General features: G+C 47.3%; 1 protein-coding gene across 1 annotated transcript; it reads right to left on the reverse strand.

Annotated features, from left to right (window-relative positions):
• LOC115331288 (ankyrin repeat and protein kinase domain-containing protein 1-like) lies at positions 1-22,355 on the reverse strand. Its single transcript, XM_040211984.1, has 6 exons — positions 22,309-22,355; positions 19,470-19,571; positions 18,685-18,736; positions 13,504-13,623; positions 2,782-2,844; positions 1-95 (listed from the first exon to the last, which is right to left on the reverse strand). Exons 2-6 carry the CDS (start codon positions 19,470-19,472, stop codon positions 16-18), a joined length of 318 nt encoding a protein of 105 aa, XP_040067918.1. The 5' UTR covers positions 19,473-19,571; positions 22,309-22,355; the 3' UTR covers positions 1-15.
• Positions 22,356-24,829: the final 2,474 nt, after the last annotated feature.

The following is a 24,829-nucleotide window of genomic DNA, read 5'->3' on the forward strand; positions in this document are numbered from 1 at the left end:
GAATATTGTTTTATTTTATTGATTAGCAGATGCCGAGTGGTGCACGATCCATTCCTCTTCCGTCCTCTGTAAGAGTTCTTCCGCTTGCTTGTTGCCTGCAAGTACGTGTTGCCAGAGATGTGTGCCTTTATTCTTCATAACAATACCCTTTTATTTATTTATAATTGCAGCATTATGCGGGAATTATCCAAGGGTAACTAGGGTACATTTTCTCGATTTTAAGGTTACGACGGTTTTTAGTGAACTAAGTGTCTCTAAGTTACAAAGTGTCCGTTTTTTTAATGTTTTGTGTAGTTTTGCAGATATCCTGCCTCAAAGTTTTGCTTAAGGGTATACAGCGAAACGGAAACTATACCGGCTCGAGTGTGATGGCAACCCTTGTGATCAGCTGCATGGCGCAAAACTGCATGTATGACGCAAAGTTCGAGTTGCGGTACCAGAAAACGAACAACAGTCCTAGTCGCAAGAGCAGGTCCGATCAGTCAGGTAAGGGCTGTTTTACTGCTTTGGTTCGCACCATATCAAACAACTCTAGTAAATATTAATACAAATTCCTAAAGTTGCCGGCCAAAAAGCGAGTTTGTCGCGATGAAGGCAGGCTCAGAACGAGCCCCCACTTATCTTCTGCGAAGATCTACCATATTGGTGGTGTGCAATACAAGCTGCAGAAGCGTTGTGGGCGCTAATCGTAAGTTCACGCTGAGCAGGATATCAAATTAAACTGGCCGCTGGTGAATGCCACCTTCGGCACCGCGACGCGCTTGAGATAGCAGGGAGTCAATAACCTCCATGCGCGATCGCCGACGAGCACTTACATACATGTAAGTGCTCCCGACACACAAACACACTCAAAAGAGTGTTGGGACCTACAGTCTTGGGTGTTTTTGAATCATGTTTAACGTACACCAGATCGTTGCGCCTTTACATTTATTTCACTTCCAAACTACGCGCACTAATATATGATATAAGCAGAAATTGTTTGCCGCTAGGGGGGGCTAAAAGCGCCATAGAAAGACGTAACAAAGGAAGTAACAGTACAAACAAGGAACACTGACTACGAAGAGGACACCAGGGGGGATATTTTGCACGTTTTGGACTCCCAGGAGACTAGGGAGAAGGAAGTGACGTAGGTGTGAATGAACCAACGAGGTATCTTCTGCAGATACCGTCATCAGCGACTCCACCAATCAACATGCAAAGAGCGTTGTTGACGTCACTTCCTTCTCCCTAGTCTCCTGGGAGTCCAAAACGTGCAACATAGCCCCCCAGGGCACAAGGTTGCTTGACAAACAGCCAAGTTGCTGAATGCCCGCTGAGAAGCTGATGATAACATTTTTAATACAAGTTGAAGAGGGGATCGCGGTTTCCCATTAGTATAAGATTTCGGCAGTGCTGGTATTTACTCCCAGTAAATCGATATCAGTCATTTACTTTAATTCGACTTTAATCGAAGTTGCCGTTTTAAAGGGGGAGGGGGGAGTTCACAGCGATTGGAGACAGGGGCGGATTTATGGGTCAGACCCGGTGGGGGGGGGGGGGGGGGGGGGGGAGAGAGAGACTCTGCAGAGATATGACGTTACGGTCGAAACGTTGCCCGGTCCACTTGTTGACCCAATATTTGCTATGTGACCAAAAACTAAACTTTTGACTGGTGTATCAATGATTGTAATTTTTAAAAAAAGTTGATCTGGGGACCTTAGGAGGGAGCATTCGTCGTCGCCTCCCCCCCTTTCCTCTAAATCCGCCCCTGACTGGAGTTGAAGAACATGAATACATGAATAGCAAGTGCCGCTGCCCAGGATTTCTCCACAAAAAAGAAATTACGAAAAGCAGTCTGCTCCACAAATGTATTCAAAATCATGTTTGAAATTAATGAAACGAGCAAAGGCGCACGCTGGCTGAAATGATAAGGCACCATTATCCGTTTTCAGTATTATAGGGAGCAAAATAATATTTAAAAAATCTTAACTCTTGTAGGTAAAACACGAATTAAGAACGTAGTTTGAGGTTGAAGTATTTTTAGTTTAGTCAAATCGGCTACGTGATTTGAATCCCAAATTGCATCCGTCTTCTAACGGCTTCGCCTTCCTCTCCCTCTCGACCCATGTACCTGCCCCCCTTTGTGTGATGCGTGTGACCCTTATTTGTTTCTTGCCGTTTATTTATTATTATTTTTTTTATCACTTGAAGAAGGGCGTCCGCCCGAAACGTTGTGTATTCCTTTCCGTCCACGTTATTGTTTTTTAGAGTAGCACAATCAGACATCTTTTGCGATTTCGTGTTCAGGATCATGGTGCTCGGCAGCGCCCAAAATTTCTTGGATATGGTAAAAAAAAAGCAAAAAAAACAACAACAAAAAACGACACCATAACAGAAAAAACGAAATCTATATAAAATATGCATTTGTGGCACAAGTAGTTGGGGTAAACTCCTCATAACGCAAATATCATTCTTATAAAGCTCTGGTCTCGCATTCGAGGCACTTAACATAACCTGCCTCATTTCTTCATCCGAAACGAATTCACATTTAACTCGAATTCTGCTCGCTTGCCTCCATTCAGTCAGCTACTCTGATATTGTTAGTTTGTTTTGTCTTTGCAACATAGTACAATTGTAATAAACATATTAAAAAAATCTAAAGACTTCTTCTGTTCTCTTTTTAAGATCTTCTTTTTTTATGGGTAACTCTGAAGGGTGCGATAATTGTTTGATGTCTTGAATGCTCTTTTTATTATTGCAGTCTCTCTACTTTTTTATCTTTATGATGGCACCATTGATTACCTTGTAAGCGTGCCAAGCTTGCGGGTGTTGCTCCTTGGCGGTTCCGAACGCAAGGATCGGCTCCTAAAATCGAACAGAACAGTGCGTGTATGCATTTGTTCAATGACAGCACACATTCGAGGGCCGTTCGAGAATTCATGAGGCTGCCTCTGTTACTCTTTACAAGGGCAAAGACGGGCTACGCTGTGCCAGTGTTTGCGAAAGTCGCACGTCCACGTGTCTGAACCTGCAGTTGGACCGCCGTAGTCTTCAGCGTTCTGTCAAAGCGAGTGAAACAACTTCATACACGTCGTCATGGCAAATGAAGACCAGCTGCCTGTGTGCGGTAGAAGTGTACAACTGAATTTCGTGTGAAGCATAGAAAAAGCTGTTTAAATAAAAACAAAAATGCACGGAATGAAGTTTTTTGTCACGCTGATGTGAAAATGTCGTGGTTGCAACGCTAGAAATACTGTCACAAAATGTACTTTTACTTTTATTTTGGACTTTTCTAAATATTTTAGTATGTTTATAACAGGAGAAAACTGTGCAAAAACCACACACAAGGACAATTAGACAAAATTCACAAACACCGCGCTGATTTACGACTTCGTTTTATTTCTCATTTCCAATACTAGAAGCTCTTATAAAAGTTTCAAACAGGCAGACAGGACAGCGCCTGTCCTGCCTGTTTGTCTCTACCGTGTCCTTGTCTAGCTTCGGTGCGCTGTTTATCACCATGTTCCCAAAGGATGTGATAGTAGGAATAGCAAAATCGCTTTTAACTTTCTTCAGAAAAATGCTTGGTATGTGTAGCAACGCTAGGCGGAAAGTAGTGGTAATACCCTATCTTCATAACATTTCCTATAAGATCAAGAATGTGGCAGCTAGGCATAAAGTTCTGTAGTCTGCTTGGCCCATTCTAATCTGTCTCGCTTGTGTGCTGCGATTGAGAGAGCAAGAAGTAAACGTGTAATGTGTGCAATCAAATATTGTTTCTAATACGTCGCACGCAGGGTCAGAATCCTGTACTAAATCTTTTTTTTTGTTTGTTTTGTTTCTTAGTTGATGCGTCAATGTTGGAGCTAGGGAACACGTTCCGGCTGTCTTTGAGGTGTGCGCTATCGGCACACCTGGCAGTTCATAGCACCAGATGTGTTTGTATACCTTTGTTTGAACGCATTGAAATCTTGGCAAGACATCCCCAAGAACTGCCTAGGGAAATTCATAAGGCATATTACATTGGCCTATGCGGTCCCGATCTTTGCGTTAGTGTACAGTCAGCTACGATGTGCAATGAAGAGTTTCAATTAATTCGTAGAATGGAAACGTATGACAGTTGAGTTTCAGTTTTTTTTTTTTTAGATATTTTGGAACACTTTGTTTTTATATATTCGAATGGTGGACTGAAGAAGTTTCCTGCTATGAACACGTATTTTTCAACATTGTAAAACAACATTGGTGAACTTTCAACATTTTGTCCTACGTCTCGTAGGACAAAATTATGAAAGTTCACCAGCTCGCTTGCATCGTCTCTGCAATTTCTATCATGTATTTCTCTTTTTCTTTTTTTCCGCCCCACTGCTTCAGTGTATTGAAGAAGACGGGAAAGAAAGCGAAGTCTTGAGTCAACGCTGTTTGTCTTTCTCCCACTGGTCCTTTTTGTTTTTCCACAGCATACCCCTATTATCAATATGCACCGACTAGCCCAGCTTCAAACGGTACTACAGTTATAAAAATATATTGAACGTAAAAAATATGCCACTTCAAAAAAGAAAAATATCCAGAGCCTGTAGAGTCATCTGATTCTTAATACAAAAGACAGTCTCAATGCTTTTTAATAAGCCCTCGTATTTCGTGGAACGAATGGAATATACAGAACCCGATGTACCGGGTAAGATCGAAGAAATGAAACCCAGTTCTCCGGCCGGCAAATGCCTCGAAAGGGGAATTGACGTCATTCGAAGCCCTCGTGTGAAGTGCAAACCGCTTAATGGATGATAACGGCGCCTGCGAACAATGCGATGAACGTTCCTTCTCCCCGCATTGCAGAAAGCTACAACTCAAAGAGTGTCACGATAAAAATGAGAAAGTTTGAGCAGATAACGTTACCTGAATCAAACGATACAAAAGAAAAAAAAATGTGTTCATGAGCCGACGTCAACCTGAACCTAATATTCATCAAACCGTAATCTGAGATTGTGGGCACCCGTGGCTTTGATTAATAAAAAAAAAAAAAAAAACTGTGGCTCCAATGCACGCTGTGAAGGTGGTTAGACAGCGAAGCTGTAAACGACACCCACAACGATTACCCATTGCGACGTCACTTGAAAAGCGTGGTGACTTCAATACGTGATTTCTATGCTGTTGGGTACTTTTCCACTCGGAGTAGGTTACGCAACCGTAATCTTTACCGGGAAACACGCAGTGAGAAGGAACGTTCTTCGCATTGTTCGCAGGCGCCGTTATCATCCATTATGCGGTTCGCACTTCACACGAGGGCTTCGAATGACGTCAATTCCCCTTTCGAAGCAGCTGCAAACCTAATCTTTACCGGAACACGTGGGAGGCTGTTCCTATTCTTCGCACGCGCCTTATCATCCATCATGTGGTTTTGATGCTTGTTTTTTTTTTTTTTATTGAAACGAATACTGAGCTGTATGCTGTATGCCTGATTTCAAAGGAGATATGCTGCTTGCCTTCAATTGTTCGCCGGAAGTTGTTCGCTTACAACGCCAACGACACGAAAATTTCCTTGGATGGTAGAGGTATACAGCTTCGCTGTAAAAAAAAACTGCCCACTTAGGAATACCACACTTTTCTTACGGAATAAGTCTTTTACCAGTGAGATAATTGCTACAGGCACTCACACACTCATATTTTGGTGTGATAAAAATTAGTCTTAAGTGGACGTCGGCTCATAGATAATTTTTTTTTGTATCTTTTGATTCAGGTAACGGCATGTGCTCGAAGTTTCGCATTTTATCATCACCACGAGTGTCCTATTCTCGCGGAGTTTCGGCTTTCTCCGTGGCGTAGCTTATTTCTGCGGGAACAAAAAAAAAAAAAAAGATTTTACTTTCTCGATCGAACCCTATGTATTTGGTGGCCGTTTTCACGCACCGTGTGAAAGTAAGAAGGAAATCAGGTGCGGGTTCCCCTTCCAGGCGCAGAGATGGAGAGGGGTGAGCCCCGCTTCGTTTTGTTCGTTCACGCCGCAGCCTGCGTGAATGGGAAACGATAAACTTTTTATCTGCCACAAAAAATTAGAGGACAAAAATTTACATAGCGTTTGGGAACTGATCAGAATGTTACTGAACAGAATGTTACAAAAAAACGTTAAAAGGACCCTCAAAAAAAAAAAAAAAAGTCAGATACATTTAGTGTTTTGAGATTGTTGTCCCTTTAACAAAAATACGTGTACCGTATTGCCTGGGGACAAACATAAAAAGATTTGCTCAGATAGTCCGTATCTGATGCGTGATTCGCTCGCAGTGCCTAATTGGAACGTAAAAATTATAGCACACCTTGGCGACTGCCTGCTGTATTGGCTTACAGAGACGCTCGTGTCATACATAAATAAACCATATTATGCTTTTCATTAAACCCTTCACGTCGTATCGCAGTTAACGATCTAGAAAAAAAAAATCATTGCACATTCCGCAGCAGTAGATAGTGCGGACCGAGTAAAGTTTCAACTTTTAAACATGTACAGTCCGAAAAACGACACTCGATATGCTAAGAAAAAAAAAAAAAGTGCCTATTCTGTATTAGAAAACAAACAAACTTAGTGTTTTTTTTTTGTTTTTTTTTTTATTTATTTGGCCTCCGGGATAACGAATGACATTTTTCTTCTTCTCTTTTTGTGACTTTGACGCGGCGTAGTTATAAAAGCACTTTGAGAATAGCGCCGAAGCAACACCGTAGATAGAAAAACGTGAATTTTCTATGTCGCCTAATGAGGGCCGGCGAGGGTCAGATTGAAGACGAGAACGGGGCTAGAACCCGGGTCCTATCCAACTGGACAGGAGTTCCGGCACCACGCTGACGCAAACACACGTGTCTAATTTGCGCCTCGCGCTGGCCCTCACTAGTTGACATAGAAAATGCAGTACTGCGGCCTCGCAATCCAGGAGGCTCGAGCCACCTATACTCGCGCTGTCACCTTAAGATAAGGGATGCTGAACCGATATTTGAAATCTCATAATTATTGCCCGAGCAGGCTTCACGGGATGGTACTGTACCTAAAAACGATATTCAATCCGACGGATGGGGCCCGAATTATTGTATTTCTTGGAATTAAGAGCGAATCCTCGGCCGGAAACCGCCGGCGCGAGCGAGTCCTTCTGAGAGCAGGCGTAGCGGAACTGACGTGCGCATTCTCGGCGCCCCCAGCGCCCCTGGTGCCTTCGCGCATTCTCCTCGTTCGTTGGCCTTGATTCTTCGCTCGGCGGCTGTCTTCAAAGCGGCTGGTACTAGTATCACGCGGGAAGAGCCCGCGTGGTACTAACAATAACAAACGCCACCCGGCTTAGCGCCTGGCTTGGCTTGGCTCCGCCTGTCTTTTGAGGCGAATGAGAATGCGCACGTCACGAAGCGAGCTTTCCACGACGCTCCCCAGGGGTCGCGTAAAATTGTATTTTTCGTGTTTATTCAATTTTGTACGCCTTCTCGCTCAAAACAACGTCATTTAGAAGTAAAGGACATGCTATGTATGCCATTGCGACCAAGAATTTTCACCCAAAATTTCGTTTCAGCATCCCTTTAAGATACTGAAAGCAAGTTTTGCGCATTGTTCGTGCGCCACGAGAATTTAGTTAGATAGCAACTTTGTTCAAACATATGGTGGTGGGGTGCATCAGCCGCCTCGGTCCTATACACCTTTCCAAAAAACGCTCCTAGGCCGCCGCCATCTTGCTGATGCTGATGCGGCTGGTGCGACTCTCGCGCCCTCTATGAGCTAGAAATTTTCTGCCACTCTCTGGGACTGTGAAGACCCGTTCAGCGCGGTTCTCTACGTACGTTTTTGCGGTTTTTCATTCGACGTTTTCTCGCCTCTCTTGAAAGTTTCCACTTATTTTTTTATGCGTGCTGCGTACCGTTTTTGTGTTGTCTTCCATTGTGAGAAATAAGGCTGGTAAATACCAGAGCCTTTTATACTGGGAGAGTTCGGCGGTTCTTTGATCCAGCCGCCAGTCTGGCAGCACTGATCAAACAGTCTGGCAACTGTGCGCATCCGCCATGATGTGCCTTGCCGTCTAGCTTGATTGCACCTTTGCATTTAATTGCATTATAATTATAACCTTAAATTGCAAGCTTCACCCTTGTTTGGTGTAAGGCTGGTGGCGGCTGATAAAACCCGTTTGCCCTACTGGCTCGAGCCGGCAGTCGGCTCGCTAGAGTCCATCGAGCAAGAGACGACGATGAAAATGATCGTTCTGCGCTGCGCTCTGCCAGACATAAAAAAGAAATGGGGGGCTGCAGTGCCGTTGGGTGCTCGAACAACGCGAAAAAGGGGTTCAGGATGTACCGGATCCCGCAAGGAAAAGAAAACCGCGCAAGGCACAAGATCTGGGAAACCAAGAAGGGCTGACTGGAAGCCGAGTTCTCGATTGTGCGAGGTAAGTTTATGATTAACGCATGATTAACGTAACAAAATGCTTGATTTTTCGACTTTCTCCTTACGCCAACAAAAGCGCAAACGGCAAAACCTACACGCGTATACATCGCATGTCAATGGGGACCCACTCGCCGGGAGGCACATCATGGCGGAAGCGGCGCCAGCTGAGTCCGCTAGACCTAGCGGGCCGTAAGCCCCTCCCACTGGTAAATACCTGCCACTCAAAATTTGCTGCTCGACATTCACGGGAAAGGTGAAGGACGTTGAACGGCCCTCGACGCGATTTTGCGAACATTGTTCTCCCCCCTCCCAGAGATAATCCGCGTAGAATCCTCAGTTATCTCCAAAAATAGTTGTCCGGGTTGGGGTGAGAAATGGGTCAGTCGCGTTTGTTTCTTTGCCTTGGTGCGGTTGTGAAAAAAGGAAGCTCTCCCCGAAACGTGCCCCAAAACGAAGTCACCTCGGATTCCGTGCGATCGTCAAGATGTGACTGTCGTCGACTGTGACTGTGTTATTTGAGATCGTTCTCAAATAAATTATTTTCGAATAACGCTGCGTCGTGTGGTAGGTACGATATATTGTTCGAATATGAACACTTCCTCAATTGTATGTCCGTGTCCTGTCCATAGGTAAACATGTTATTTGTGAGTGTGAAAAATGCATGCGTTTCGGCCCTCTTCAGTTGCAATTTATTTTTCACAGCAAAACGCTTTGTCGTTTCACATGCGGCGAATCCCGCTGCGCCGTCAAAACTTATCATAAGAAAAAAAAAATAACTGGAACTATACATTCCAGTCGCATTCGTTCTGTCGCGCGCATACCCAACAAAAATAGTTAACATTTTTTTGTTGCTTTTTTGTTTTTTCAAATGTGGTACAATGCTTTCTCAATGTCCTCGGCAAAATACATGTACCATGAGACACAAAATATAGCGGGAAAAGGCGATAATTTAGCCGCCAGCAGCGTTTGAAAATGCGCCTACGCAAGCTGCGCCTATTGAAATCACAGTCCACTCGGTTAGGGTTAGGAGGGACACCGGTGAGAGTCTAGCCTCAAACTCAGTGACTGGGCTCGAAAACGGTTGGTTGCCCCTGGGGTCGAGTGTTTTTTGGAAAGGTGTATAGGAAGTATTCACTGGCGGCCGTAGCTGTGTGCGCGACTGCTGAGCGCGTGCTGATGGCTAGCTTCCAGGGTTCTTTTGCAACGTGCTTTCCACACCGTCAAAATGGCCGGTTTTAGCAGCCTAATAATAAGGGCTCGTTCTGAGCATGCGCTCTAGACAGCACCCACAAATATGGCGCCCAGTGAATACTCCTTATACTCCGTTTCACCTTATGTTGTACCGCAGCGAAGGTTAGAAGCGCGAGCTCATGGCGTTGGCAGCAGCCCTTAGTGCACGAGAGCTTGTGCCACCGACACGTGCCCTAAAGCAAGGAGCTCGCGCTTGTAGCCTTTCCTGCGGTGCATCATAAGGTGATATAGAGTATAGCATCCGCTGAGGGCCCTGTACATGTAGGTTGCCAGTTCCTCTCGATGTCTGAGGCTGACCGCAAGAGTCAGCCACTCGCAGGTGTAATGGTATGGTTGTTCCGGGTTATGAGGGCAGTCCCACTGAAGGTGCTCCTGGTCGAAAGGGGTAAGGCGGTGGGAGAGAAGAGGGAGAGGGGCATCTGAGGTGCGGCAGAGTAAGTGGAGTCAGCCGCAGGTAGGCTGAGGATGGGGAGGAGGGAAAACACAGCAGGAGGCAAGCAGGTCGTCTAGGGTAGAGAGAGGAGGGGGTTGGGTTTGAGCCGCAGGCGTCAGCAGGGGCCCGGAGGAGCGTTTCGCGGGAAAGCTGATGAGCGTGTTCGTTCTCGGCAACGCCAGTGTCACCAAATATCCAATGTAGGTGAATAGGCCCTCTAACATTGCATGTGCAGAGGAGAATGCGACGCCCTGAGCGAGGTGAAAGCATGCCGACGTCGAGTCCGTGTAGATGTCAGCGGTGCAGCCGGGGGAAGAGTTTTGAGCGGCAGCTAGTGCGAGAAGTTCGGTTCGACGGGGGAAGCGCGGTGCTGTGTAATAAAATGGTTCCTGCCGTGTAAAGTGGTTGGATGGATGAATGAATGCTAATGGTTGTACCCTTTATAACGGTCGGTAGCTTGCGCCCCCTAGCGTAGACACCAAACGTATGATTCATCCCCTCGCCCTTCTAAACCAATTTGTTCCCCCTCTACACTTCTCAAAATATCACTAGGCAGTGTGGTATATCGCCAGGATGACCTTTGGGGGATCGGGCAGAAAAAAAACTAAAAACATCGCTCCCACCCCTTCCCCCGACTTCCTTCCCCCGGCGAGGGAATCGCCAATTTTCGTCTTGTCAAACCTAGTCAGCAACAGTTGAACACCGGACCCAATGGGAGACAGAATTGAGACTTGAGGTCGGAGCCACGCGGGTGGGAACTCGAGTGCACCAAGGTTGCCTTGAAAGGCTGCGTCGGTGAAAACATGATAGTTTTCGGGTTCTTGAGCAATTTTCTTGGTGTAGTTTGCAGCGCGAAGGAGACGGCGGGTGGGATTGCGTTCCCACGGTGACGTGTTGAAGGATTCTGTTGTCTTGGGGAACTGGGTGAGGCCGTGGAGGACGAGGTGGCCCGCAACGGTTAGCGAGAGGCGTTGATGTTGATGAACGCGATGAGTATGTCAGTGATGTCGGAGACTGTGAGTAGAACGCCGAGTTGGACCAGTCGGACGGTACTAGTGGCGATGGGGAGATCCAGGGCGATCTTCGCCTTACGAAGTGTGTGTGAGGGATACATATGGGGCTTGATAGCAAATGCTAGATATTACGAGGGCGTCGCGAAGTCTAAGGAGGTCTTGTTCTTTGAGACCCCTAGTACGTGTTGCGAAGCGGCGCATCATGTTGAGGATGGGTGCAGCCTGGCGGAAAATGTGCTGTACGGCGACTGCGCCTCCCCCGTCGGGTTGTAAAGGCCCAGGACGACCTTCGAGGGTCTTCTGAGGGCGAATGTGTGAGCGAGATGCTGGAGGGTGCCAGTGGCGGGAGTGGATGAGGGACAGGGAAGTTTTTTCGAGAGGCGAGACCAATAGTGTGGGCTGCTTGTTCGACAGCTTTGAGGGCAGCGTGAAAAAAGTCTTTTGTCCAGAGGCCCTAAGCTGGACACTTGGCGAAAACGTCGGCGAGAAATCTGGCGGCCGCAGATGGCCAACGACACACTTGACCTTGGCGTCGGCCAATCATAGCCGCCGGTTTTCTCGCCGACTTTTTCGCCAAGCGTCCAGATTAGGGGCCCGGGCTGCCATTGATTAAAGCAGATAGTGACATCACAGCATAAATGAGTACCGGTTGTCAGGAAGGGTTCGAAGGGCACGGTGGATACTGCGCATGGCGAGACTCAATGATGTTGGGGACAGGACACCCCCTAAGGGATGCCTCTCTGTGGGTGAAAAACTGCATAGAGCTAATGTTGGCCGATTTGTGGGGTAAGGGTTTAAGCGATGCAGTTCTTATAAGATTTTGTTTTCGGACGAAGAAGTGATACTTTTGGCAATTGAAACGTGTGCGTCTTGAGAGGGTAACGTACCGTGATATTTCAAAAGATTCCCCACCCAACAAAGATAACCCACCCTATATTTAACATGATCTGCTACTTTTGTTTTTTCAAGAACACCGAGAAATAGTTTGCTTCTAGTAATTGCAGTGCCCTGCCATTGGTGACTTTGGCCGACAGTTAGTTAGCTACGGCAAAAGATAAGAAAACGTTGCTGACTTGCGCGATTGCCCCCTCCATGTGAAAATAACTTTGGCAGGTGGACAGAATACAGAAATGTCATTTTTTATTTTATTTTCCTCCATCGTTGTTTTGTGGGACGCGTCAAGATGCACTCGCGGCGATGCTGACTCAGGTTATAGGCGGCGCTGAAAAGTTAGGCGCATTATTCGTGCGTTGCACGAAGTAGTTATTACAAGATTTTGTTCTCGAAAGAAGACTCGGTGTTCTTTTGGCTTTGACTGATTGAGAGATATTTATTTGATTGAGGAGAGCCGCGGCGCCGCAGAAATGCACGTTGCCTTCTACCAACGTTACTAGAACAACTCAGTTGGGAAACTGCCCTAGAGCCTACTCTGAAAAGTGGCACCGACCCTTACTCGAGAACCCAATTAATGGCGACCGCAACGCCGCCATTTCTCTCGCAGCGGCCAGACGGGAAACCGCACGTCTACTTGCATTGTTTCGAGAGTATCGCATTCGATAGCGTCCGCTATGACTGTTTTCAATTTGGCTTTAAGCGGCCATTTTGGCGCCGAAACATATAAGGTGGAAGTGGTTTCAGGGATGGCGGACGCGCCGCGAATTACTACCGAAGTAAGGACGCGCCCAGGTTGGGACGCTCTACCTGAAATCATCGGTGGGACATGGTTCTATAAAAACATTATTAATTGTGCCGTAAAACTTTGTAAAATAAGGATAAACAGCACGCGCCTGTTATTTTGTAGTGATCTTCCATAAACGTTCCTACAAAACGAGTTTTTTCCCGTTTTTTCTTACGTACAAAACATGCTTTTTAAAAGCTTATGGTGACCACAGTAAAGAAAGATTGAGCCGCCGTCTTGAAACCTCGAGCCTGGCAGTTCCGGTATTCTGGGAACATTCAGCGACTGTAGCAACAGCCATATAAAACAACTTTAGTGTTTCAACTCGTCGCTAAAGGGTGGGGCTGTAATCGTATTTAGCTTGATTTCGGTGGACGCCAGCGGGCCAGGCTTCAAAGGTGGGTTTCCCAACTGAGTGTTCTTACCGTGAAGCCCTGAGGGCCCTCTATTATGTGGATGATGATGATGGTGTGTGGGAAGGATGATGACGATGATGGCGTTTGAAAACTTGTACGCCTTGGTCAAATAACGGTAAGCTAATCTAAAATTCACCCACATATATACCTTAATTCGCCACATATACAGGGAGTAAATAAATAATAACCCGCGAGAAGACGAACTTTTTTTTTGACTACGGTTAGTGGGTTGAGCACGAGATAACAATGTATTTTGGGGAGAGAAAGGAGGGGGAGGGGGAAGGCGCAGCCATGGTATTCGAGGGTGTATTGGCTGAGCAGGCGCTTCTCACCCAGTTCTATCAAGTGCTTCAGTAAACCGGTGTCGTCGCAGTCGTCCGTCGTCAGTTTCCGGTACGTTGCCAGGTACAGGGGCGAGTCTCCGCTTCGGGACCTGGCTTTAACGTCGGCACCTTAAAAAACAAACAAAAAAAAAAAAAAACAAAAAAAAAAAAAAACGCAGTTTTTTTTCAGGATAGGAGCATTTGCTTAATTTTTACAGTCACTGATTCTGAATTAGTAACCCAAATTACATGTCCCAACAACTTTGTAATGCGTTAGCATCAGAATTAACGCTCATCTTGACAGAAACCCGGCGGTGTCTTTCGTTTGTCAGCGCCGGGGAGAGAGGGAAGAGGAGGACGAGAGGGTAACGCGTGCGATGCTATCATTGGTCCGAAGAGCTGACGTCGGCACGCGTCAACCTCTCCCTCTCTCCCCGGCGCTGACAAACTGACGGACACCACCGGGTTCTCGTCAAAACGAGCCCATTCGTTTTCGGCGGTCACGCTCACAGCCGGCGTGGAGCCAGAGAGGAGGACGCGCCGCGGCGCGGTGGAATGCGGGCGTGCTCAGTTGCCGCTCGGCCGTCGCCGGTTGTTGTTCTTAGCTCTGGGTTTCCGTAGTAGCGGTGTATGGGCTGTGATGTGTGAGTATTGTTAAAACGATGGATGCTGTTCCCTCTCCGAGTGTTATGGATGCGGTTCCTTCCGCCAGTGGCCGACCGTATCCAAGGGCGTCGACGTACTCTGACAGGCAGAGTACAGAAAGAGCGTGAAAGAAATCACAGGAAGATCCATTGGTGGATTCTTAGGGAATTCATTAGCATGACCCTTGGGAAACGCCACACACGTCCCGCTTTAAGAAACTCTGACACTGACCCCGTAACGAGGCCAAATGAGGCTAAAAAAAATAGAGGAAGCAAAAGAAAAAGCCACAACAAAAAAGTGAAGTGGTCAGCGTTAGCGATTCCCAGAGGGGCACGTGTGTGAAGTTTCGCAAGAATCATGCTAACGGATTCCCCAAGAATCCACCGACGGACATTCTTGTATTTAATTGCGAAGTTATTGCATTTTCATATTTGTTCCGGGAGGCTCTTGTGGCAAACGATAATGTTGATAAACATGCAAGCTGGTTTAGGTTACACATCGTTCGAACCGGAAGCGACGGAAATGAAGGTACGAAAGAGGCGTCTTGTTTGTCCTGTCCCTTCTGTCTTTTCCGGTTTCGACTACATCTACTGGCAGCACAGAAAACACAACGTCAATGTTTTCATATGGGTGCAGCTTGTTCCCAAAGGGTTACAGCAAGTTTGATGGTGTCAAATGGTGGGGGAGCTCACGCCAGCAAAACAAAAAGACACGCACTGTTTCTTTAGACTCCCTGCTCGACCTGCTAGACATGTGACGTCACCCCACCGGGGGCGCGGGAAAGTTGGAATTCTGGGCGTAACCGACGCGAGTCTCAGCCAGACACTGCGCAACCTGTGCCCTTGCCTCGGGCAGGCGTCATAGAACCTCCAACGGCCTTGTTCTGAGCATGAACTCTTGGATGTGGGCTAGTTGGTACATATTAATTAAAAAGATTAAAAAAAGCGCGACCGAAACGAGGAGAGAAAGACGCGAAGGCAACAGGACAGATAACTCTGGACCGATTTTTATTCAAGGTCGTCGTCAGATATATACACACTCTTCTGCCCGACCCGCCATCACAACCAATCACCACTTCCACGTACAGCCATCCAGAAGGGTCACTTCTTTTTATTAAGTGAATACATTTGATGGTGCGCTAACACAATTGTCATGGCTTTTTTTTTTATCAAAAAACGACTCAATAATCTGTCTCGGTTTTATTTTTTGCTTTCTTTAAAAACTTCGTCGATTCCAAGCAAGGTTTACAGCCACGTCGCCTATAATGGTCAGCAAAATGCCCCCCCCCCCCCCCCCCCCCCCCGGTCCGCATAGTCGCGCACATGGAAATTATGTTCTCGTGTTAAGATAAAATCGGGGAAGAAATTTTTTCGGCGCTTTTATCAGAAAAGATGGATGACAATTGTGCTAGCTAGGGCACCATCTAATTATTTATTTAAAAAAAAAGTGTGAGTTTCTGGATGGCTGTTTGTGGGATTGTCATCGGTTGTGATGCGGGTCGGGCAGAACAGAGCGTATATGTGTGATGATGACTTCAAATAAAAATCAGTTGAGAGTTACCGCCTGTCCTGTTGTCTTCGTGTCTTCTACAACGTGTCTAGAACATAGCCGCCAATGGCAAACCGACAACGCTGGAAGCTTGGACACACCCAAGAGGCGAAGAAGCACACCGAAAGGCGATTCAGGATTCCCTGGTTGAGCTCATCGGAAAGTTCAGCCCCCCCCCCCCCCCATCCCCTCGTCTCAGGGCATGAAGTGAAGACGTATTTGTTATGATCCCTGGTAATTATTTTTTTCATAAGCGTTCCACCGGACTTGAACCCATAAACGAGAATATTCATTTTTATTAAAAAAAAGTAATGTCTGCAATTGATCAATGTTTGTCCTCGTTTTGTTCGCGCTTTTTTAACAGTGTAATTAACTTGTTATGAGGTGTTTCTCTGGCAGCGTTAGAGCACCCGGGGAAAAGCGAGTGAAACACCGGACCCCAACGAAATTGAGACCGCATATGTGCTCGAATTCCAAGTAAAATATATCGGTGTTTACCCGGCATAAGGCCCGCTGACCCGACTCTTCGCGCACTAAAAAAACAAAAAAAAAAAAAAAAAAGCGCCGACAATAAACGGCGAAACGAATTGGCGGGACACGACAAGCCGAATCCCTCCCGAAAGCATTCGTCAGAAGATACGAGCTCGATCCACTTGGGCCTTTGTGCTGAGCAGGTGCTGCGTTGTTCACGCAGGTCGGATTGGCTGGGTTAGGATTGGCTAGGCTAGAATTGCCTAGGATTGGCAGGAGAACGCGAGCCGTGTCCGTACGCTGACGCAATGTTCGGCTGCAGCAGCCGAGCGCTGCGTCATCGGTGTTGTTATCATCCCCATGGGTGTAGTTTTAAAGTTAACCGCTGGAGGCGCAGCGGCTGAATCTTCTAAGCTGGCAGTGCAGTGGAAGCTAAGTCTCCGTTGGGCCAGTCGAACGCCTACCTTTCGCCATGCGACCACGCTCCCATTCCCCCGCGCAGGGGGCGGCCTCAATTGATAGAGGCGACTGATTGGTTTGGCGAGTGCGTGACCTTAGCGTTGTATACACTCCGTGCGACGCGACTGGCGCGCCGCCGCGCGGCCGGTACCGAAGGTAGGCAGCGAGAACCCCAGAGAAAACGAAACCGAAACCACGCCGCGTACGTTGGTACGCATTGAAGTCGGAGTGATGCGGTTGCGCTGGGTTTACAGCATGAAGGGCTGCCTGTGCTGCGTCATTAAGTGCTTCAATAGTTATGCGTCGTATGTCGTGGAGACAAAGTTTCACAGTTTTTCACCTCGCCGATGTTTCGTGGGAAAGCGACAACGATGGAGCCGTGCCGTACGACGCGAGAAATTTGGTCTCCCGATCATGTCTGCCACTGTGTCGGCAGGGCTAACATATTGTACACTGCCGCTTTGCGCTCTGCGTTTGTTTTCGTACCAGTAACGCCTACATGTGTCAGCGCCGATGGGACGAACTGAAATGCCATCCGACACTCGTGGGTATGCAGTGCCAGTTTCGTTGGAGGAGTGCCCTCCAAAGAAGTTTCGTCCCTATCGTCCGTGTCGATGATATTTCGGGACAAGTATGGCACGCAATCTGTACTTCATGAAGAAAGATTCGAACGGTAAAAAAAGTGACAAATGTAAATCTAAAGGAAACAACAATGAAACTCGGAATCACTGGAGAATCGACGTTTGAGTATGGAAGTTTATGTGGTGTGCTTTCTTTCTTGATCAGCCTCCTTTTGGATGTGGAAACGCTGACACATCGAGTTCTGTAGACAACAATTTTTTTTCTCGGCTTTAGAGCCACCTATTGCAAAGTGGTTCGAACTGGAATTACCATCCACTGGTCCCTTCCTACCTGTAAAGTGTGCACCTCTCACGATGAGTGGTATTATCTGACAGCCTTTGACGGTCAAAGACAGTTCCCATTTAGTTACGCCGCCCAAACTAAATTTCCACCTGGTTTCGCTATGCCAACTCTTTTTGTTATAATAAGTGTTGTGCCAAGTGACGGTCATGTCAAAGTACCTGTGCGCCCAAAATCAGCACCTCGCACAACAGGTTATTACCCAACAGCAGACCGCAAAAGCCCTTGGCGGCAAAACCGTGTTTTGGCCGACAACTTTGTTTTCTCGGCTTTGGAACCACCTTTCGTAAAGCTGTTTCAATTGGAAGTACAGTCCACCCTAGACCCTTCCTACCTCTAAAGTCTCCACCTCCCCCGACCAGTGGTATTCTCTTGACAGCCTTTTCATGGTCAAAACCGGTTCCCATTGAGTTACGCCGCCCAAACAATTTTCACCTGGTTTCCCTATGCCACCTTTTTTTTTGTATAATAAGTGCTGTGTCATGTTACTGTCCAGACCAAGCACCTGTGTGCCCAAATCTGCGCTTTACACAGCCCGCTATAACACAACATTTTGGGTCGAATATTGGATATCCCGTACAGCTTTATTTTTTTATTCGTTAGAAACATAACTGTCACACCTGCTGTCTTAAAGAAACTTGGCACTCTTCGTGCACAAACTTAGTGAACATCTCACTCGCCTCCAAATATCATCGTTCCAGCAGTCCTAGGTTTACAGCGACGAGCGAAATAAAGTTCCCACCCAGAGCAATCAAGGTGGCGGCCGTCTTGTTTTTCGGAATTCGGCCGCAACTAGAGAAATTACCCCTAATAACGACTCAAAATCAATATATAAGAAGTGGAGAACAGCTAGATGCCCTTCTTAGGTCTACCCCAGTACTCATGCAACATCACCCTCAACTTATCGGCTCAAAAAGCAAAAGTTCCGTCCGTGCGCGCTTCCGCCGCCACAGCTTGGCATGCGAAAAGGCGCCGCAGGCTGCTGAACGCGCCTCACAGTCGAACGCCAGCTCCTCCGCTAGCGGCGCTGCGCGCGTTTTTCAAAGCGCCCCCTATAGTTCCCGCACGGAGTGTATACGCGTAACCCTGTACAACATTGTGAGTCACACACGCTGTCACGAAAGCGAGGTGGTGGTCGACACTCACCGTTTTGGAGCATCCTTCTCACCACCGCTTCCTTCTTGCTCAGACAGGCGGCCTAGTGCAGTGAGGTTAAAAGAGTTGCAACGTGATTACGCAATCACTAAATGCGACAGCGTTCCTTTTGGCAGTTCATATTAGAAAGCTCTGCTCTTACACGAGACGGGCGCGCGAAGGGTCGGTGAGAGGATAAATCGACATTTCAGGAAATATGCGGCGCCCCCACCGCGCGTGCTTCGCGCATTGTGACATTCCAATTTAGGGCAGGTGAGATTATCCAGGAATCGAAGACGAAGTTGACGTTGGTTTAAAGGAAAGCTTAGCAAAAGATGTGATCTCCCTTTCTGTTCACTTTATTTTTGTGCGTTTTGCGCTCCTAATAGACAGAAAAAAAAAAAAATATTCATGGCTCTTTTTGGATATACGAAGCGTTCGAGTCGGCACGAGCAAGGTATCGTAAAATTTTTAAAAAAAATAAAAAAATAAATAAAAAAAAACTTTTTGAATGCGACTTTTGAACACACACACAAACAAATACAAAGATTTCTTTCGGTCCACCTTCTGCATGGGCGCGAGCAATATAGCGAAACCCGGCGAGTGGCGACCTTCATCGCGTGAAAATCATTGGGAATTAATTGTCCGAATAACTTTTTGGAAGCACTAAGGCTTCGCAAATGTAGGCTAGCCCCTGAAGAAAAATTGTGGTCATGTTTTGCTTCGTTTTTTTAGCGTTTACGAATTTTATGAAGGCCCCTCGTACTTGAACAGCAGCAGCAGGACCGCTCCCTCACCATAAAAATGCTCAGCCCCAGACCATCGATGTTGGAGTTGACGTCAAGGTGGTTTTTCTCGACCAGCTTCAGGCACTCCTCATGCTCCCGAATGTCTGGACTCTGGAGCAGAAGAGATTAAGATGGAGTCAGGATTTCGCCTTGATTTCGCGCACACCGGTTACACCCCGTTCATTACTATGCCGGGTGTAACAACGAAAGTTTCCGAAAATCCCCCAAAAATAAGATACAAAAAAAAAAAAAGAACCTTCGAAAAACAATTGCGGACATCAAAAACTGCAAAATAAAAAACACATTTTTTTATAGTCTTCTGTATGGCTGGAAATTGGCAGACCGCATCAATAACCCTGGTTTAACCGCTAGCCAAAATACCCGCTTTTTTGTTTACGTGGAGTTATTGAGTTTTTATTTGACGCCGGCCGCGTAAGTTCCAGGAGGCGGCTCTCCACTGGCAACATTGAGAAATGTCTACTTTTCTACATTCAACGAGATGGAGCCCATCACAGCATATCAATAGAAAAGGGAGTAAAGGAAACTGAGAGGAAAATGTGGGAAGAGAAAATGCAGGGGAAATCAGCTTTAACAATATACAGGGCACATAAACAAGAAATAAAGAAGGAACAGCTGTATGATAATTCAGTGGGGAGCTCTTTGCTGTTCGAAGCTAGAACGGGCGTGCTAAGAACGAAAACATATAGGGCTACATTCCAGGAAATAGACAATCTGTGCGACGTATGCAACCGCGAGAGGGAAACTATAGAACACTAAATTTAAGGTCTACTTGGCTTCGGGTATTTCACGGGGCACGGGTATTTCAAAAACTCATTTTTGAAATACCCGGGAATGCCAGAGTAATCTGGTCTGTACAGCTGAGTTATGCGGGAAAGGGGGGGGGGGGGGGGGGGGCATAGCGTATTCGGCTAATTGTCAGGGTCAGTCAAATCATTAACTAAACTTTTATCAATCCCTTTTGAATTTGTCAAGATAAACATAGCGTTTGAAATAGAAACTTGCTGATCGTCATGGAAAACCACTAGATCAGTCAATTGTAGAAATATTTTTTTTATTTATAGAATTGATTGATATTGTGGTTTTCAATGACGCGCAGATTGTCTTTATTTGCAACCGTGTTTTTTTTTTGCTAATCAAATAATTTAAAAAATCGATTAATTACCTGGCGTATCGTAACGATTAGCTCCCGATACCACATCCCCCTGGCCGTTTAACGCTCACACCGTAGTAGTTTTATTTTAATATAAATCTCTTCTAAATAAAATAAAGCGCCCTGTATGCAATCTGGAGACGTGAGCCCTGGCCACGATATGTTTAATTCTAACAGGTGCGAAGCGTGGCGAGACTCCAACATTCTATAATCCCAGCCAGTGAAATTCTGGCACGGATTCATAAGAACGGTAAATCAGGAAACAGAAGCGCCACCATTGCCGATCTTGAAAGGGGCCATAAAACAATTTTTTCTCCTTTCACTAAATACTATTTAGAATCACCCTCTAACGTGGATAACCGAATAAACTTGTCGTACTTCTTCTTTCATTGGCCATCGCCAAAATAATTCGAGAAATATGAGCATCCTTCATCCCCTGAACACGGAGCCAGAACAAGCCGCCACGTGGCCTGGTGGCTATCCTATGACGCCAACGTTAATCATAGCCACGCGCTGCGGTCGGCAAAGCAGAAAACGGGTGCTGAGCTCGAGCCATTGTTAGAGTTCGGTTATTCTCATCACCGCAGTGGTTGGACACGAGCCACTATCCGAGTGTCCGCCGAGGCTTTAACCATTACGAGCTGAAGTTGACTGCTCCCGCAGTTCTCGTGTTCAATCCATGAGCCACACTCGACTGTCGTCAGGCGGCTGGTTTGGATTCCACAATCACTTCATGAAGCTTCGCGAAGGCAAGACTGAAAGAAATAGTCCCCGTTTATCCTCGCAATTCCACCGCGACAAAGAAGCTCTTGAATCAGGAGCTTCTTTTCTCCTGATTCAGGTTATACCTGTGCCAGACTAGGACCAGTATGCCTCCGCAAAATCACGAACATTCCAACCCGACATCGTTTCAAGACCTCTTTTATATTTGATCCAGCGCCTGCTCTTCCAGCCTACACGAGTCATTGTGCGAAAGGCGACTGCAATGGGAGGCGTAAGCCGCGTCCAGGGGGCGAGGCGTGCTCAGCGGCAGCTTGTCAAAACCGCACAGCCGTTCTGTTCACCCCTAAGACGACAGTGTGGTGGAAGCTACACGCTCGCTGAACCAGTCATAGGTCCTTCTCTCGCCACTTGATCTCGCTCCCGGCAATATAAACAGGCGCAGAGCGTGGGGTCAGGTGATGAAGGGGAGGCTGCTGATTGGTCCGGCAAACCAAGACGGGTCCTCTCTCTCCTGCTGGCTGATGAGCAGTGGCATTGCGCCGAAGGGCATCCCTATCTACCATTTAGTTCCAGCTCCACTGTTTCAGCTCATAAAAGCCCGTTCACACACTTGCAACCGAGTAGGTCCGACTGAGACAAGACCGGTTTTTAGGTCTCTCGTGACGGCGTAGGATAGGATGCACTACTGCGGAGCAGGGCCTAAGCCGTCGTGAGAGGCCTAGAAACCGGTCTTTTCTCAGCCGGTCCTACTCGGTTGCAAGTGTGTGAACGGGCCTTAAGCCTTCTAGAATACAGTTCAAAATAGGAATAAAGAAAAACACCCCGGGAAGTAAAGAATTTATATTCATTGGAGATAACGTTATCTATCGCGGCGGACGGCAGGTAGAGGATGTGAGGTGATAATTACTTAAAATCCACTAACCTTCGCGGTTAAAAAGGAAAATCAACACTTACGCAGGCGAGTGCGAATGCCTCGTTTTCCTTCGTAAGCTGCTCCGATTTTTGCTTTTTGCGCTTGTTTGCTGAAGAGAAATGTATACGCAGACGCCATGAACACAATGTAAGTTCACGCGATGATATCCCATGTTCCTAGATATCAGAATCGTGTCAATAACTTTTTTTCTTTTTTTCAGAAAGAGAGGCATAACCATCCTGTGCATGTTTTTAATTTACCTCCCGAACTCATCGCTATGCTTTTTGGTCGGATCAATTTTTTTTTTATTTGCGTTATGACCTTGTTTTTTTTTTTTTATTTCGCCCTAGGACCAAGTTAATGGCTATGGCGGCCACTAGAAACAAGTCGAAATGGGATAATTAGTTGGCTAATTACTACAGCGTTTACATTCATTTTAACACTTTTGCATTTTGGGGGCGTCATCTAGCTGGAGAATCGACGTGCCGTTAAATATTTATCTGGAAAATTTGATCTTTTGCAAACGTGGCAAAGGCAGTGGTAACAAGGAATGTGATGCACTGGACGTCGCGAATCACGCGAATGGTTGCTGGGTGCCATCTATTACGATGACAATGTCAATGCGACTTCCGCAAAGCCTGAGAGGCAGTAGACGGAGCGCGCGGAAAACAGAACAATGAAAACGCGGCAGCGTGATCTAAAGCCCCTTCATGTTTCAAAAGTGGAGCAAGGTGCGTCGATGCACCAGGCACGTGCAACGTGCAGCCCTTGGGAAGATATAGAGCCACTAAATGAGCTGCGCTTAGAGTATCGGCACCCCGTTGCTCGACATTGTTGTGGGCGCCGCCATTTTAGGACTTGTGCAGTGCAGACGCAACTGCCGATCGTCATGAATCCAAAGGGCGACTTCCTCAGCATTAGATTCGGTGTTAGGAAGCTGCATTGCTCTGTCGCGAATTGTTGAAACATTCGTGGAGGACCGAAAAGCGTTTCCTGTGATTTCAGATAAAGTTTCAGATAACTGGCAACTATGATTTTAAGCCACAATATGGCCAAGTGTCGTTACTCTGAAGCGTAGCTTATGGCGAATTCCACAGGGCGTTTTGGAGCGCGCCGGGATCATTTGACCAGATCCGGAATGGAGCACGCGATCCGAACGGGGTCGCGCCGCCTACGGATCCTCAGTGGAACATGACCACTGCTCCGGGATCGGCGGATGCCTTCCCGTCATTCGACTGCCCGGGAATCCCCTTTCCGCGGCCGCCGCGGTCGTTTCGAAGACGTTTTCGCAATCGCGCCGCTAAAGGCAGGTTCAGACACTTGCGTTTGAGTGCGTTTGACTGCGTTGCGTGGAGAACAGAAAGCGAGTCACCGAAACATCTGTGCTTCGTATGAAGCGTGAAATCCAATTCAAGGAATCATCTTGGCACGAGATATAAGCAGCTGGGATGTTTTGGTTTCTCGCAGCCGCAACGCAGTCAAACGCAGTCAAACGCAACTGTCTGAACCAGGCTTAACACGTGTTCGACGCACGAGCGGCAGGAATGGCTCAGGAGCTTCTAGCAAAGATTGCCGGAATGCCCGTAGCGCGGCCAAAACCTTCTCTTCTCCTTCCTGGAAAACGAACCGGCTGTCGAGCCGAGGGGTAAGCAAGCGGCTAGATCGAGATAGACCTGTGCGCCGGTCAGAAATCGCCGGCGGCGGCGCGCCGGTGTTTGTACCTCCGGCGGCGGCGTGTTGACGGCGCGGGGATCAACGGACCGGCGGCGGCGTGGCGCGGAAGAGGGAGGGGAAGGCGGGGGGGGGGGGGGGGGGGGGGGGTGTAAATTAGACAGTGAGGGGGAGAGAAAGGAGTCGCTTCAATTTGGAAAACAAGATGCAAATACCATAAAAAGGAACACACTTTTTTATTTTACTTTTTTCTGGAGAGGTAGCCTTCGCTGTGAAGAGTGCGTCCGTTAGAAGAATCAGGTACTTCAGCGTCTTGTTTATTCTCGTTTGTAAGAGAATATGTCGCAGGCTGGCAGCCGCGGCCCAAGATCCTCCGCAAGACGAGGACCGACGGCAACAGGCATTTTATCACCGCGTTCCGCCTCACCACGCGCTTGTCGCACGCCCCGTACCCAACAAATCGACCGAGCACGTCCTCCGATTTATAGAACTCGTACTCATTCGGTACGCCGCAAGCCGTCATCACCGACAACGACAGGGTCTTAACCTCTCGTTCGGCTTCGCGGTACTTCGCCGACAGGCACATTCAGAGCATCCCTAACAGTACTTTACGCTCCCGAAGCTAACGGCTTTGTCGAACGCGCCAACGGAAAAATCCTTCCATGTCTGCGCGAAAGAAAGTCAACGGCGACATCGACCATTGGAGCGATTATCTCCAGGCAACCAGCTTTCGAGTAAACCAGCAGCCGTACGCCAGACTCCAGAAATCACCGTTTGAACTCCTGTTCAACTTTGTCCCACGTCGACCAATGGAGTTTTCCCCGCTTCCCGACGAGGTCGGTGACGTCCGCGCGGACTGCGACGCTGCAAACGCGAACCACGCTTACCTTC

Source organism: Ixodes scapularis, unplaced genomic scaffold (assembly GCF_016920785.2).
Source record: "Ixodes scapularis isolate PalLabHiFi unplaced genomic scaffold, ASM1692078v2 PGA_scaffold13__105_contigs__length_92229423, whole genome shotgun sequence".
Taxonomy (NCBI): Eukaryota; Metazoa; Arthropoda; class Arachnida; order Ixodida; family Ixodidae; genus Ixodes; species Ixodes scapularis.

What these genes read in the sequence shown, in the direction of transcription:
- LOC115331288 (XM_040211984.1), bottom strand. An exon ending in GAGAAGGATGCTCCAAAACG is followed by an intron (nt 13,624 to 18,684) that starts GTGAGTGTCGAC and finishes TTGTTTTTTAAG; the next exon opens with GTGCCGACGTTAAAGCCAGG. An exon ending in AAGCTTGGCACGCTTACAAG is followed by an intron (nt 96 to 2,781) that starts GTAATCAATGGT and finishes ACGTACTTGCAG; the next exon opens with GCAACAAGCAAGCGGAAGAA.